General features: G+C 43.9%; 1 protein-coding gene across 4 annotated transcripts in view; it reads right to left on the bottom strand.

The window, feature by feature from the left end:
- Nucleotides 1–15,497, bottom strand: part of TM9SF4 (transmembrane 9 superfamily member 4) — a 56,927-nt gene extending 41,430 nt beyond the window's left edge. The window contains exon 1 of one of the 4 annotated variants that reach the window (XM_008020402.3): nt 15,338–15,497. In XM_008020402.3, the coding sequence (XP_008018593.1) occupies nt 15,338–15,352 (15 nt within the window). In that variant the 5' untranslated portion in view covers nt 15,353–15,497. Of the gene's footprint in view, nt 1–6,253; nt 6,340–15,053 lie in introns of those variants that run through there. The other 3 variants (XM_037982898.2, XM_073007813.1, XM_073007818.1) reach the window with 3 other exon arrangements.
- Nucleotides 15,498–17,533: the final 2,036 nt, after the last annotated feature.

The following is a 17,533-nucleotide window of genomic DNA, read 5'->3' as shown; positions in this document are numbered from 1 at the left end:
TCCTGGATTTGACATTTAATAAGGATAAATGAAATAATCTAGCGCAGTGCGGTGGCTCATGCCTATAATCCCAGCACTCTGGGAGGCAGAGGTGGGTGGATTGCTTGAGCCCAGGAGTTTGAGACCAGCTTTGGCAACATGCCGAAACCCCATCTCTACGCAAAATACAAAAAGTTAGCTGGACGTGGTGGCATGTGCCTGTAGCGCCAGCTACCGGGGAGGCTGAGGTGGAAAGGATCACCTGAGTCAGTGAGCCATGATCACACCCCTGCACTCCAGCCTGGGTGACAGAGCAAGACTGTGTCTCAAAAAAAAAAAAAAAAAAAAGGAAAAGAAAAGAAAAAAGAGAAATCACTTATAAATTATTGGTCAAATGTGAAGAGAAGCAGCAGCCAGGTACAGAAGTGGAATGACATGGCATGCAGTGGTAAAACGGGCATGTATGGAAATTACCAGCAGGGCTTACTAAAACACCTGGGACTGGGGCAGGGCCTGAGAATGTGCACTTCTAGCAAGTTCCCAGAAGATGCTGCTGCTCTTGAAATCACACTTTGAAAACCACTGGTGTACTGGAAAGAGCACAGGCTTTGAGGACCATACAGACATGAATTCAAATCCCAAACCTACCACTTTCTAGCTATGTGACTTTGGGTAAATTTTTATCACTCTTTTGAGTCTTGGGTTCTTATCTGTAAACGAGAAAAATACTACTAACGTCATGGTAGGGTGATGGTGGTAAAGATTAAATAAAGTTCATAGAGCACTTGGCACATAGTAGGTGCTTCATAAGGCAGGGTGGCCTTGTTTTGGGTTGTACAAGAAAGCAGAACCGAGGAGGACACTGCAAGGGATACGCAGCGGGCCCACTCTAAGGGCTCTTCTAACAGGAGAGCTATGTAACCGTCACCGTGAGCTGAGTGACCATGGGAGGAGGTGGCAGAGGAGGTCTCTGCCCTGATGAACAGGGTGAATCAGAGGTCTCACGACCTCCCTTGAAGCGCAAGAAGTTAACAATTCCCTTGAGAATATTCGACACTGTATCAACCAAAGTAACCTAAAAGTAAAACAAAACAAGGCAAAGTTCCATTCCAAGTTGGGTTTGATGGGGTTAAAAAGACAGTTTTTAGGGCTGGGTGTTGTGGCTCACACCTGTAATCCCAGCACTTTGAGAGGCCAAGGAGGGTGGATCACCTGAGGTCAGGAGTTTGAGATCAGCCTGACCAAGATGGTGAAATCCCGTCTCTACTAAATATATAAAAATTAGCCAGGCATGGTGGCACACGCCTGTAATCCTAACTACTTGGGAGGCTGAGGCAGGAGAATTGCTTGAACCTGGGAGGTGGAGGTTGCAGTGAGCTGAGATCGTGCCACTGCACTCCAGTCTGGGCAACGGAGTGAGACTTCATCTCAAAAAAAAAAAAAAAAAGAGTTTTTAAAAAAAACTTCAGAGGTCATATAATCCAGGAGGTCAGAGAGGGAAAGTAACACACCCATGGTCACACAGCAAGTTATCTGCAAAGTGACATAACTCCAGCTCCCCCCAAACTAGCACAGCCAAGTGAACACAGGTCTGTCATCAGGCTGGGAGCCATGCTTAGGGACAGTTTGAGGTCACGATTAGAGGTGTTCAAGAAGAACTGTATTGCCACAGATGAACTGCTTATTCTTCTCCTTTGATCATCCCTCTCCAATTCTTTTCCTCTGATTGTTTGTCTCCCTTGTCTCTCCCCCAATTCAGTGCCTTTCTTTTAACAAACCATTGCAATAAATTTGGTATTTGTCCTTTACTTTGGAGTGATTTTGAAAAGAGGAATAGTTTTTTCGAAAAGGCAGACTAGTTTTACTAAACATTAAAATGTAGAGCTACCCAGGCCAGTCATGGTGGCTCACACCAGCAATCCCTGATTTGACAGGAGAATCACTTGAGGACAGACGGGAGTTTGAGAACAGCCTGGACAAAGTAGTGAGACCCTGTCTCTACAAAATTATTTAAAAATTAGTTGGGTATGGTGAAGTGGGCTTGCAGACCTAGCTACTTGGGAGGCTGAGGCAGGAGGATCGCTTGAGTTCAGGAGTTTGAGGATGCAGTGAGCTATGATGGTGTCACTGCACTCTAGCGTAGATGACAGAGGGAACCCTATCTCTTTAAAAAAAAAAAAAATTGGCCGGGCTCGGTGGCTCAAGCCTGTAATCCCAGCACTTTGGGAGGCCGAGACGGGCGGATCACGAGGTCAGGAGATCGAGACCATCCTGGCTAACACGGTGAAACCCCGTCTCTACTAAAAAATACAAAAAAACTAGCCGGGCGAGGTGGCGGGCGCCTGTAGTCCCAGCTACTTGGGAGGCTGAGGCAGAAGAATGGCATAAACCCGGGAGGCGGAGCTTGCAGTGAGCTGAGATCCGGCCACTGCACTCCAGCCTGGGCGACAGAGCCAGACTCTGTCTCAAAAAAAAAAAAAAAAAAAAAAAAAAAATTGTATATATGAGAGAATGTGTGAGCTAAAGAGCTATCCAAAGTGTTTGATACTGGTGGAAAGAACATAAAGACTTACAAGTATAATTAAATAGAAGTACTAGAAGAAAATATGGATAAGCTTTTAAATAATCTTTGTGGAAAGTTTCCAAAGAATAAAGCAAAATCCAGAAGGTATAAAGAAACAGGATACATAAATGCATAAAGGAAGAAAATGAAAAAAATACACCAAAGAGAAAGAAAAAGACAGTTTAGGTAAAAACATTTAACATACTTGACCAAGAATTGCTTTCTTCAATATACAAGGACACTCAGAAACCAATAAAGGACAAATAATCCAAAAGAAATATGAATGGGCAGTTAAAAAAAAAGCTCAAATGGCCAAACACAAAAAGATGCTCAGCATCATTCATAATTCAAAAGCTGTAGGTCAAAATAATGACATCTCATTTTTTTGCTTAACAGAGTTATAAAGCTTTAAAAAGTTATGATTAGCCTAGATGTAGGTAAACTGGTACAGTCTTTAGGGAGGGTAATTTAGCGATACATACTTAAATAGAAGGTAGAACTGTTACTGAAGGACTGCCAACATAAGCTATTATGCAGGAAAAAAAAAAGAGGCACAGCAGGTTTCTGTAGTTTATGTATAGCCTTTTTTCACTTGTCTAAATAAATTTTTAAAAAACCATGTACCAAAGCCAGGCGAAGACATCACAAGAAAAGGAAAAGGAAACTACAGACAACTATCCTGTGTGTTCATGATGATGATGAACAGATGAAAAAATTCTTTTTCTTTTTTTTTTTTTTGAGACGGCGTGTCGCTCTGTCGCCCAGGCTGGAGTGCAGTGGCCGGATCTCAGCTCACTGCAAGCTCCGCCTCCCGGGTTTACGCCATTCTCCTGCCTCAGCCTCCCTAGTAGCTGAGACTACAGGCGCCCACCACCTAGCCCGGCTAGTTTTTTGTATTTTTTAGTAGAGACGGGGTTTCCTCATGTTAGCCAGGATGGTCTCGATCTGCTGACCTCGTGATCCGCCCGTCTCGGCCTCCCAAAGTTCTGGGATTACAGGCGTGAGCCACTGCGCCTGGCCTTTTTTTTTTTTTTTTTTTTGAGACAGAGTCTCTGTCACCCAGGCTGGAGTGCAGTGGCACAATCTCGGCTCACGGCAAGCTCCGCCTCCCGGGTTCACGCCATTCTCCTGCCTCAGCCTCCCGAGTAGTTCGGACTACAGGCGCCTGCCACCACGCCCGGCTAATTTTTTTTGTATTTTTAGTAGAGACGGGGTTTCACCGTGTTAGCCAGGATGGTTTTGATCTCCTGACCTCGTGATCCACCCACCTTGGCCTCCCAAAGTGCTGGGATTACAGGTGTGAGCCGCTGCACCGGGCCTGAAAAAATTCTTAACAAAACATTAGAAAATTGAATCTACGTTAACACATCACGACCAAATGGTGTTTATCCTATGTTGGCTTAATATTTGAAAATCAATTAATATAATACACCAGATAAACAGAATAAAGGACAAAAACCATATGATCATCATAATGGATGCAGAAAAAGCCGTTGACAAAATCCAACATATTCATCATTAAAACTCTTAACAAATTAGGACTAGAAGGGAACTTCTTCAATCAGATAAAGGGTAGCTATGAAAAATCCACAGCCAGTAGTGAAAAACTGAATTATTTCCCCTAAGATCAGGAACAAGGCAAGGAGGCTGACTCTTGTCATTTCCATTCAACACTATACTATAAGCCACTGCACTAAAGCAAATACATTAATAATTAAGGGCATCCCTGAAGAAACATACGGGAAAAAATTAAAAGAAATAAGCAAAAAGTGCTTTTAGTTACGGATCACATGATTGTGTATCTAGAAAATCCTAAGGAATACACAAAACAACTACTAGAACTAATAAACAAGTTGAGCAAGATCAGACTACAAAAAAAAAAAAAGCTCCACTTAGTATAAAAAGAATAAAATATTTAGGAATATATATTTTTAAAAGGACTTGTATATTGAAAATTCTGAAATTGCTGAGAAATGAACGAAGATAATTGGGGAGATATTCCATGTTCACGGACTAGAAGACTCAATATTGTCAGCGTGTCAGTTCTCCCCAAATTTATCTACAGATTCACTGCAATCCTTATCAAAATTCCAGCAGGTTTTTCTGTAGAAACTGACAAGCTGATTCTAACATTTATATGGAAATACAAAGGATCCAGAACATGTAAAACAACTTTAAAAACATAATTGGAGGACTTATACTACATAATTTCTAAACATATTATAAAGCTACAATATCAAGACAGTGTGGCAAGAATATGCATAAAGATCAGTGGAACATAAAAGTCTAGAAATAAATCTTTACATTTATAGTAAATTGATTTTCAACAAAGCTGACAAGGCAAATTCAATAGAGAAACAATAAGTCTTTTCAAAACATAGTGCTTGGACCACTGGGTAGCCAGAGCCATATGCACATGGAACCTTAGAACATACACACAAAAATTAAATTAAAATGGATCACAGAACTAAACAGAAAAGCTAAAACTAAAAAACCTCTAGATGGAAAAATAAGAAATCATTGTGATCTTGGGTTAGGCAAAGATGTCTTAGATACAACACCAAAACCAGAATCCATTAAAAAAAATTAAATTAAATTTCATAAAAAAGTAAAAACTTTTACACTTTCAAAGATACCACTAAGAAAATGAAAAGATGGGCCAGAGACTAGAGGAAAATTCTCTGCAAATCACGTATCTGATAAGGAACTTATATCCAGAATATACAAACAAGACTTAAAACTTAATAAGAAAATGACAATCCAATTTAAAAATGGACAAGAGATTTGTACAGAAATTCACCAAAGAAGATATATGAATGACTAATAAGCATAAAAGATATGTAATATCATTTGTCAATAGGGAAATGCAAACCAAAATCACAGGGAGGTACCACCACACACCCTCGAGACTCTGCCTGCCTCAGCCTCCCAAAGTGCTGGGATTACAAGCATGAGCCACCACGCCCAGCCCTAATTTTTGTATTTTTAATAGAGACTGGGTATCACCATCTTGCCCAGGATGGTCTTGAACTCCTAGGCTCAAGCGATCCACCTGCCTCAACTTCCAAAAGTGCTGCGATTACAAGCATGAGCCACCACATCTGGCCAAATAAACCTCTGTTCTTTATAAATTACTCAGCCTCAGGTATTCCTTTATGAGCAACACAGTCTCCCAAAGTGCTGGGATTACAGGTGTGAGCCACTGCGCCTGTTCTGTTTTATAGCTTTTTAAAGATTGACAAATAAAAATTGAGTATATTTATGGTAGGCACACAACATAATGTTTTGATACTTTTATACCTTTTTAATACATTTTTCCACGTACATGGATCACTCTTACTCAAAATAAATACATTTACGGGCACAGTAGCTCACGACTGTAATCTCAGCACTTTGTGAGGCCGAGGCAGGTGGATCGCTTCAGCCCAGGAGTTTGAGACCAGCCTGAGCAAAACCTCGTCTCTACAAAGAATACAAAAAATTAATGAGGAATGGTGGTGCTTGCCTGTAGTCACAGCTACTCCGGAGGCAGAGGTGGGAAGATCACTTGAGCCTGGGAGGTGGAGGTTGCAGTGAGCAGAAATCATACCACTGCCTTCCAGCTTGAGCAAGAGTGTGACCTTGTCTCAAAAAAAATAAATAAATAAAATGAAATAAATACGTTTAGGCTGGGCATAGTAGCTAACGTCTATAATTATGTGGGAGGATTACCTGAGCCCAGGAGTCCGACGGCTGCAGTTAGAGTGAGCTATGATTCCACCACTGCATTCCAACTTGGGTGACAGGGTGAGACCCTGTCTCTAAAAAAATTAAAAAATTAAAAATAAAGACAAATATTCATTTATATTTTAAGAAGCGAAGGAAATGGGTTGCCTCTGAAAATACCTGGATGAGCTCCACAGATGTGCAGAAAGTGGGCTGCAGAGGGGGTTCTGGCACCAGGTTGGTGGGTAAGCAGACAGACTAGCAATTTTTAATCTTGGGGAGGGTGTCACAAATCCCTCTGAGAAACTTACCAAAGCTACAGATACTGCTCTCAGAAAAAATATTCCAATACACAGAGAATCAAGGACTAGAAGTTCATGGGTCTCTGGTAAAAACCCCTGGATACTGTTCCAACTTTTTGTGATTCAATGACTTCATCACCTTCTATACTCCTGATAGCCTGATAAGAGGATGTTTGGTCTGCTGTTCTTTTCTGCAAGGAAGTAGCAAAGTACCTGCTTCTTAGGAAATTCCTTTAAATCTTCTTTTAATTTTTTTTTTTTTTTTTTTGAGACGGAGTGTCACTCTGTCGCCCAGGCTGGAGTGCAGTGGCCAGATCTCAGCTCACTGCAAGCTCTGCCTCCCGGGTTTACGCCATTCTCCTGCCTCAGTCTCCCAAGTAGCTGGGACTACAGGTGCCTGCCACCTCGCCGAGCTAGTTTTTTGTATTTTTTAGTAGAGACGGGGTTTCACCGTGTTAGCCACGATGGTCTCGATCTCCTGACCTCGTGATCCGCCGGTCTTGGCCTCCCAAAGTGCTGGGATTACAGGCTTGAGCCAAGGCGCCCGGACTTAATTTTTAATTGATTGCCTCATTAACTCCCATGTGAGGTTCAGTCTGAAAAGTCAATTAAATATTTAGTAAATCATCTTCTGCGTGTTCAGAGCCATGCGAGGAGTCCTAAGAGATGTGAACCAGCCCATTCAACGTCATTTTGCTTTTGCTACTTGGTTTGCAAGTCATGAGACCGCAAAGGCAGCATATCAAGCAATAAGGTGATGGCAATCTAGAAGCCTTTTGTGCTGTAATCTAACACGCCATCACTGGCAAAGATACAGGTGACCTAGAATGTTATAAAGCTCAAGAGAACCAAGAATCAAGGTCTTTCCCTCCCCATCTGTTTTATTCTTGGGGGTGGGGTGGGTTGGGCACTCAGAAATATCTCCCCCAAATAGCTGTCTAATGAAGGGCTGCTAGGACTCAAAAGTACCCCAAACTACTCCAAATTCACCCCACCCATTTTGAAAGGTGTGAACAACTAACATTTTCCAAAGAAAACCGGAAGTTTTTCCGAGAACTAAAAATTATTTCATTCACTCGCATTTCTCTGTAACCAGAAGTTAACCTTTTCTGGAGCCCTCTGCCTTGCAGTCTCCTTTCCCATAAATAGCATCAACTAGCAGCAATACATCTGGTCAATCTGAACAGCCTTTTTGGTTCCTGTTCCACGCCTTTCCTACCGCAAAAGCAGCATTTTCCTCAAAAATAGACTAGATTCTTTTACTTTCTAAAAGACAGTCACTTTTTTTGTTTTTTGAGACAGAGTTAACTCTGTTGCCCAGGCTGGAGTGCAGTGGTACGATCTTGGCTCACTGCAACTTCCACCTCCTGGGTTCAAGTGATTCTCCTACCTCAGCATCCTGAGTAGCTGGGATGACAGGTGCCCGCCACCAGACCCAGCAAATTTTTTGTATTTTTGTAGAGACGGGGTTTCGCCATGTTGGCCAGGCTGGTCTTGAGCTCCTGACCTCAAGTGACCCACCCCGCCCTCGGCATTTCCCAAAGTGCTGGGATTACAGGTGTGAGCCACTGTGCCTGGCGACAATCACCATTTTGAGACCATGTCAGTAACTGCTCCCTCAGATTAAGCAATTAAAAAAAAAAAAAAAAAAAAAAAGGCAGAAAAAGGAAAAAGAGAGAAAAAAAGAAAAAGGCACAGTTTGCCAACAGTTAACTGAAGTCAATTACCCAGTCAGTTAAAGCGTACCAAAAATCCAACCACATGTGAATGAAGGCTAATGACAGCTAGAGACTACTTACTAAGCAGGCCTAGGGAACTAAAGAACTCACAGAGCAAGAAAACAAACAAAAAACAAAAAACCAATCAGCCACAGGAAACTGAAAATGTAGCCTTTATTTCAGAGCCCACAGAAAGAGAGTAGCTGTTGAACAGAGACACATGAAAGACTCAAAGCTGTAATTTGGGAGTAGGAAAAATGTACAGCAGGCTGCGGAAGTCCAGGTGAAACTAACAACCACCCTCACAAAGCAACAGGCAACCAGACTTCAACCTTGAAGCCAGAAAGTGCAGAAATGTACTGCTCTCCTGTCTCCACCTTGGGTATTTATAAAAGAACTCTCAGCTAGCCCAAGCAGCAGGCTTAGATAGCTCACCTCAGGAAGACTTCAAACCTTGGAGTAAAATTACAGAGCGTCCTCTTTGCGCTAGCACTTTCATCTCATAGTTCATTTAATCATCACAACAACCCCTTGAGAATATCATCCTTGTTTCAAAAATGAGAAGATTAAAAAGTTCTGGAGACGGATGGTGCTAACAGCTGTATACGTGTGAATGTACTTAATGCCACTGAACTGCACACTTAAAAACGCTTAAAGTGGGCCAGTCATGGTGGCTCATGCCTGTAATCCCAGCACTTTGGAAGGCTGAGGCAGGTGGATCACCCAAGGTCAGGAGTTCGAGACCAGCCTGGCCAACATGGTGAAACCCTCTCTCTACAAAAAATACAAAAATTAGCCAGGCGTGGTGGCACATGCCTGTAATCCCAGCTACTTGGGAGGCTGAGGCAAGAGAATTGCTCAAACCCAGGAGACAGAGGTTGCAGTGAGCTGAGATCGCACCATTGCACTCCAGCCTGGGCAACAGAGTGAGCCTCTGTCTCAAAAAAATAAATAAAAATAAAAAAAGCTTAAAGTGGTAGATTTTGTTATTACCACAATAAAAAATTTTTAATATAAGGTAATTGAGGCTTAAAAGGGCAAACAGTTTTCTCAAAATCATATAACCAACCAGTCCAAAGTCACAAAAGTAATCACAGTGTCACAGCTGGGAGGCTGGCCCATATTCTCGGACCAAGCATAAGACCAGGATTTCAAACCCTGGGAGGTCTGTCGGTTTAATGCATCAGGCATAGGTGAGAAACCATGTTAGGAAGGGAGAGAAGGAAGTAATGAAAAGGAATGAGATGGAACTGAGAAGTCCTGGGTGTCCCCATCCATGCCCCATTTGGGAAACTCTAGTGTCAGCAAACGGTTCAGGGATCAAAGCAGGCTTGGAGGTGGTAGATGGCTCCTATTATTCATCTGTGGCCAGATGGCTCTCCTCATCCTGGGTTCTTCCCACCTTCTTGCCAGTGCCCAGAGATCAAAACTCAACCTTCTCCAACATTCTGTGACCTGCTTCTTTAATGCCAAGATCAAAGAGAGACGTTTGTCCAAGTTGTAAAACAGAAACCAAGAGGCAACTTAATGTGATCCCAACCTCCTCTGTACTTCCTGAGGGGGGTTAAGGGCATTCCTTTAAAGGGACCCCTCGGAGAAACACATTTAACCAGGCCCGATGTCAGCACCTCGGTTCCAAGGACACAGTAGCTCCTGCAGAACATGAGCCAGGTGGGGAAACCTGGGTGATAAGACAGACAGCACAACCAACACAACAGCTTGGAAAGATCACAGGGACCATCACCATGGAAAAAACAAGGTAAGTCTGATTTTATAAGCATATTAGCAAAACTCACCTTAAATGCAAGTATTCCAAACTACAAAATTTTCAACTTGGAATTTGGAAATCATCAAGTCCAAACCTTAATTCCACACATGTCATATGTGGAAAACAGACTAACAAAGCCAAAGTCATTTGCCCCAGGCCACACAATGCATCAATGGCAGTGCTGGGACCAAGCCCAGGCTGCTGGCTCCTGCTCCAGTGTTCCTTCTTCAGTCAGCTCATGTCCTCCTGTACACGGGGTCCACAGGAGACAGCCACTTCCTTTACACAAGACTGATGGCACAGCTCAGGCTCCCGGCCTTCTGTTCCAGGACTCTATCATCCAACCTGATTAGCACCACATTCCACCATTAAAAACAGCTTTAGCCTGGCACAGTGACTCACGCCTGTAATCCCAGCACTTTGGGAGGTCAAGACGGGAGGACTGCTTGAGGCCAGGAGAGTGCAAGGCTAGCCTGGGCAACATAGCAAGACCCCGTCTCTAGGAAAAATAAAATTAAAAAATTAGCTGGATGTGGTGCGTGCCTGTAGTCCCAGCTACTCAGGAGGCTAAGGCAGGATGATCGCCTGAGCCCAGGAGGCGGAGACTACAGTGAACTATGATCGTGCCACTGCACTCCAGCCTGGATGACAGAGTGAGATCCTGTCTCAAATAATAATAAAAAACAAACAAAACCAGTTTCTGGGCCTTTGACTGGGGCTGGAGGGACTACTGGCATTGGCACCATTAGCACAAAGGAATCTTGATGTCACTCATTCCATTCCTCTGTTTCTGGACTGGATCAAACCCAAGTAACCGCAAAACAGTGCAAACTGATGCAGCAATTACACCCCCATACACCCAAGGAAACTGAACGTTATGTTCACACAAGAACTTACACCTGAGTGTTCACAGCAGCATTATACCTAACAGCCAAAGAGTGAAAACAATCCCAATGTCCATCAACTGATGAATGATAAACAAGCTGTGGTACATCCATACAAGGGAAGATTCAGCCATAAAAAGGGATGCGGCACTACTGATACATGATACAACATGAACAGACTTTGAAAACATTATGCTAAGAAGCCAGACACAAAAGATCACATATTATATAATTATCTTTGTATGAAATGTCCATAATAGGCAAATCCATAGGGACAGAAGGTAAATTAGTAGTTGCCTAGGGCTGTGGGGAGGGAAGAGTAGGGAGTGACTCTCTTTTGGGGGTGATGAAATGTTCTGAATTACACAATGGTGATAACCATCACATTTAGTGTATGCACAACCTATGAAAACACTAAAACCCACTAAATTATATACTTTAAAGGGGTGAATTTTATGGCATATGAATTATATCCATAAAAAAGATTATAATAAAAACCAAAACAGTAAGAACAATGATGTAAGTACAGAGTTTTATTATCCAAACTGAAGTTTCTAGACTCCTGAGACATCTAGAAATGTACTCAATGGACATTTCCTAAGTTTCAGTGAAATAATATTCCCAAGAACTGTTTTCCATAAAGAGTGAGACATGAGCCCACCTCTCAGTTCAGACCTAGCTAGATCAACACTGTATCCTGTAACTTCACAGAGTAGTCGAAATCTAAGGATGGAAGAAGACAGGAAAATCAAAGAGAACTTCAGTTTATACCAGCTATCTTTCATGGAGGGAGAAGTCTTGCCCTGCAGGTTCAGGAAACACCCTCTATACTAACATCGTTCTGGAAGACAGCAGCCCAACGCTTGGGGAAGAAGAGCCATTCACCAAGGAGAGAAATGGAAAGGCTCACATGCCACTGCACTTGCACCCACAACCCTAACTTTCAAAACAAAGGACAAACCAAAAACCCGGCTGTTCCCACGGCCACTGAATCCACTAGTTCAGTTCCTCTTTGGCTGTATGACTCACCTCAGTGACCCATACACTGCAAAGTAGATCTACCGCAGCCCTCACCCCCACCACTGGTTATGAAATGAGGGTGTGTATGAGGGAGTGGGGACTATTCTGACTTCCGTGTAATGAAGTGCTGACACAGATCAAACTCAACCCTGTGACTCCACTTTTCCCCTTACTCACATACCCCCATAATAAATTTGCTTCCACACCTTTTCACTATTGCACCAGATATGAAGTTTCTCCATATGCACCCTTTAAACTGGCCTCTGCGGGTCACTGCATACATTACATATTCAGTTTCTTTAAATCAGTTACTGTTTTCAGTACAATACTCCCAGATGGCACAACAAATGCTAAATCACCGTACTTTCAGGGTTTTGTTGTTGGTGGTGTTTTTTGTTTTGTTTTGGCGAGACAGGGTCTCACTCTTGTCGCCCAGGCTGGAGTGCAGTGACACGATCTTGGCTCACTGTAGCCTCCACCTCCTGAGTTCAAGCGATTCTCGTGCCTCAGCCTCCCGAGTAGCTGGGATTACAGGTGCGTGCCACCACACCCGGCTAATTTTTGTATTTTTAGTAGACAGGGTTTCACCACGTCGGCCAGGCTGGTGTCGAACTCCTGGCCTCAAGTGATTCGCCTGCTTCAGCCTCCCAAAGTGCTGAGATCACAGGCGTGAGCCACTGCTCCCGGCCTGTTGTCATTTCTTAAGACAGGGTCTCGCTCTGTTGCCAAAGCTGGAGTGCAGTGCTGTGATCAGGGCTCACTGTATCCTTGGTACTGACCTCCCAGGTTCAAGTGATCCTCCCACCTCAGCCCCCGAAGTAGCTAGTACTACAGGTGCACACCACCAAGCCCAGCTAATTTTTTCCTTTTGTATTTTTTTTTTTTTTTTTGTAGAGATAGGGTTTTGCCATGTTGTCCAAGCCGGTCTCAAACTCCTGAGCTCAAGTGATCTCCCTGTTTTGGTCTCCCAGAATGCTGGGATTACAGGTTGAGTCACTGTGCTGGGCAAAATCTCCGTCCTTTCCACTGTGTTTAGACTAAAATCCAAACTCCTTTCCACAGCCTCTGTGCCAACTGAGAACAAGCTGGCTCCCTTCAAGTACTGTCCTCAAGGGGATGGGAAGGGGAAGCAGCCTAATACAACACTCTATTTCAAAATGCAATCGACCGTCAACAAAATGTAGACTGCAGTCCATCCCAATTCCAGGCATGCTTCTCAAAACAGTTGCTCTTGCTTCCCTCCAGTTTCATCTTGTATCATTCTCTCCTACCCCAACCCTCACCATGCTTGGCTCCTCCAGCCTTCTGTGTGTTCCTCAAAACCACCAAGCTCCCTCCCACCTCGGACCCTTACACTTGCCATTTCCTTTGCTTGGAATATTCTTTGAATGGCTGGTTCCTTCTTGTTAATTATGTTTCAACTCAAGTCACCTCCTCTGAGACTTCTTTCTGGCCACTCAATCCAAAGTAGTTGTGTCATCTAGTCACCCCAATCACTATCATTTCATTTTGCTGTCCTCACGGTGTTTACTGGTGACATTATTTTGTTCATGTATTTACTTGTTCACTGCCCGTCTCCTCAAACTAGAAAGGCTCCACAAGTGTAGGGACCTTGACCCTCTAATTCACAGCTACACCCCTAGTTCATGGAACAGAATCAGTACTCAAATATTGGTTGACTAAATAGATGTGTACCACATATATGTATGGCTAACTTATAACCTCTTAAAAATCTCTGACCAAGGCAGGGATTTCCCAGTGCAGTAATAAAGTAAATACCACTTTATTCACTTTATTCAATGTTTTCCTTATAGCAAGAGAGGGTGTGATTTCCTGTTAAGTTCTCACACCATCTTTGTTCTGAATGTGCACCAGAATATATATACATACATATATATATATACAAGTTTCCATATACTACTTTGAGGATTTGCTCCATTCGTGGTTCAGCCTGAAGTCTGAAACCACAGAAACCAGGTAAGGTCATGAAATCTTTTTTACGTGACCTCTGAAGTTCTAAATAAGGAATCCCTCATTAAACAAAAGATAAGTTCTCAGTCAGCTAAGAGAAGGAGGGAAAACTGCTACCAGTCAATAATATATCCCTGTTTGGAGAAAACCAACACCAAATTATTTAAGCCAGAATCTTCCTTTGCTAAAATCAAATGTCATTTCCTTTTCTCTGAGCCTTCCTTGTCATTCACTCCCAGGATGAAATTATCTGCTGACGAAGCAGTAAGCAGGAAGATCCAGTAAATCATTCTGAACTAAGTGACTTCAATTTTAGTTTTGGTCTCTTGACGATCACAATTTGAACTAAACTTTTGGAAGAAGGGCCAGTCCTTCAAAGATTTACTTCCAGGGTTCTGCATCAGGAGCCCGCAAGCTCTGACCCAACTTCCAAGCATGGCTCTTTTACCTCCACCCTCATCCACACAGACTTCATCCCAACATACAGCTTCATTATAATGAGCCTTCATCCCTAACGAGCTGTGTGGCCATGTTGGGGAATGGGAAGGACAGCAGTGAGGTGGTGCTATTAGTGTTTTTCAAAACGTAGTTCACAGACCACCTCCACCATAATCACTGGAGTGCTTATAAAAGGGCAGATTCCTGGGCATCACCTGGCCCTATGGAATTAGAATCTTTGGGAGTGGGGCTGCTCAGGAAACTGCATTTTTAGCACGCCTCCTCCTGCACACCTCGAGATTCTTTCGCACAGTAAAGTTTGAGAACCAACAGGGTAAAAGGTACCTAGAAGAGGGGCAGGGAGTTGACTGAGAGAAGACAGGAGGCGTAGGGAAGCGTCTAGGGATGAAAGATGGGGGTGGGGTAAGTGAGGGCAAGCTCTGGGGTAGCGGCAGTCAAGAGGAGTGCGGGATGGGGACAGCTATGAGTGTAAGTGAGGACAGGGCTCTGCAAAGGATCTGAGGCAGCGCTTGGGCTGGGAGGGTGGTCAGAGGGGAGGTCACACCTGCGGACTGGTTAGGATGGTGGGGAGGCGGGGAGAGCAGGGTCTGGACGTGACGGGGAGGAGCAAGGATGAGAATAACGGGGGCGGGGGTCTTCAGAGGGGTCAGGACTGGGAGGTGAAAACTGGAAAATGGGGCTCACAGTGGGCGGAGACCAAAAGTAGAATGGGAACCGGCGAAGGTAGCAGCCAAGGTCTCTCTCCGAAACGGCGCCTCCCCCAAAACTTGAGGCCTTGACAAGCCTGAGTGCAGGGGCAGGGCCGGGGAGGTGGATCTCGGGGCAGACCAGCCCAGTCAGAGGCAGCCCTCAGGCCTGAGTCAGGGGTCCCGGAGGTGGCTCAGGGTCAAGCATGGGGTGCTGGAAGATCCTGGGATACCCCGGAGGGCCCCGCTCCAGCTCCCGCTCCCGGAGTCTCCTTCACTCACCATCGCCGTCGCCATCTTGGATCCACGTGTCGCCGTAATGACGTCAGCGGAAGTGGTGCTCCCAGGTTACGGAGTTTAACTCCGCAAGGTGGTCGCCTAGCTTCAACCGCTCCTGTAGTAGCGGTCAGCAGAGGGTAAAAGGAGTCTTAGCTCCTGCTCCACAGTCTGGTCTGGGAAAGTAAGGTCACTGATTAGTTGAAGAGAGAGAACGGTGTAACTATGGAAGCCATATTAGCTCCTGGCAGAAACTGAGCCTCCCCTATCCCCGCTGCATTGTGGGTAATGGGGTTGTGTGAAAATGCGCTCGTGCTCTCAGCGCCATCTTTACTACTGGCAGGAAGACCCATTGCCAGGGCTACCTGAGACCTTGATTTGAGGGAGAGGGTAGGCACTCGGGCTCCAACGGCAGTCCGACTCCAAGAACAATTTGTAATTATATATTTAATTATTTGTTTGACTGTCCTATATCCTCTTTAGTAGACTGTAATCCCTATGAGGATAGACCCTGTTTTTTGTTTTAACCTTGCTCTGCCTTATTCCCATCTGTAAAATGGGAAGGGGGTTCATTATAGGCTTGTGATGAGGATTCAGTGACACAATATTAAATAGGATGTATTCAGTAAATAATTGTCAGTATATGTTTATTATACTCCTTTGGGCTTGTGGTAGGTGCCCAATACAGTATTTTTTAAGTGAAGGAGTGAAAACCAGCATATTCAGTGGAGGGAGATATCTCTGAATGTGGACGTCATGCACCAGCTTAGTATGTAACTCCAGATAAGTCAAACAATCTTCCTAAGACTCAGTTTCCAAATCTGTAAAAAAGACTCAAAGAATCATGGTATTAAGGTTAGGAAAGAACTCAAAGTTCATTTGGCCCATGGATATCACTTTAAACTGAATACAGTGCCATCTTAGACTGTTTTAAAAAGCTATTAAAAGAATAGTAATGTTAATAATAATCATCAGCACTTGCTGAGCATTTGGTGTGTGCTGCAGCACTTGGCATTGTGCTAAAACAGTTCATAAGACTCTTTTTATCTAATTCTAAGGGGCAAGGGACAGTTGAACTCTGATCCCCACCTATGGGCACTGCTGTGGTGGATTCTCTGCAGATAGCTGCCATCTGGTTCTGTCCATCCTTGCATGATGAGCATACGGTTTCCCTCCTCAAGAGATAGCCTCTGTTTTACATCATGTTGAATCTGGCTGGTCATGTTGGTTGCTTTGACTAATAGGATGTGCTACAAGTGATTCTGCCAGTACTGAGCCTAGGCCTTAAGAGGATTGAAAACGCCTGATTCTACCTTCTTAGTTATAAAGAAGTGTAGCTACTCTGCTGAAAAGGCACCTGGAGAGAGGGAGGCCCAGCCAACTCCTCAAGACATCCCATAAACTCCAGCTGAGCACTGTAATAAGTAGTTGAAGTCATCTTGGACATTCCAGCCTCCACTGAGCTACTAGCTGAATGCAGCTACATGAATAACCTCATGAACCCCATGTAGACCAAAAGAACTGCCCAGCTGAGCCCAGCTGTTTTAGAGTGGGGTGGTTTATTATAGATCATTTCAGGAATAGATCTTTGAAACACACACCCATTAACTCTTGTGACTGGCACAACCATTCCAAAGATTGGAAGATTGGCTATTAACCCCAAGGAGGAGGAAGCTTGAGAGACTAGGAGGAATTTGCTGCGGTCTCATATGTTCCAAACTTGGAACCAGTTTTTCTAGAGCTTCGATCCTGAGTGTTTCCCACCATTTCTAGCTGCCTGAAGAAGGATAACTGATAAGGAGCAAAGCTCCATAAATGGCTTATTATTTTTTAGTATTTCCATTTTTTTCTTCTCATGCTTTGTATTTTCCCCTAAAGGGCTTTCACATCCCAATCTCTTTTGGTGACATAAGCCAGAATCCTAGAACTAGACTGCGTGGGTTCAGAGTCCATCTCTACCACTCATTAGCTCCATAACATGGGCAAGTTTCTCTTTTTTTTTCCAAAAAAATATTTTTTTTGAGATGGAGTCTCACTCTGTTGCCCAGGCTGGAGTGCAGTGGCGTGATCTCGGCTCACTGCAACCTCTGACTCCCGGATTCAAACAATTATCTTGCTTCAGCCTCCTGAGTAGCTGGGATTACAGGTGCATGCCACCAAGCCCAGCTGAGTTTTTGTATTTTCAGTAGAGATGGGGTTTCG

The sequence above is a fragment of the Chlorocebus sabaeus genome, chromosome 2 (genome assembly GCF_047675955.1).
Source record: "Chlorocebus sabaeus isolate Y175 chromosome 2, mChlSab1.0.hap1, whole genome shotgun sequence".
NCBI classification, from domain to species: domain Eukaryota; kingdom Metazoa; phylum Chordata; class Mammalia; order Primates; family Cercopithecidae; genus Chlorocebus; species Chlorocebus sabaeus.
This window is presented reverse-complemented; position numbering and strand designations above follow the sequence as displayed.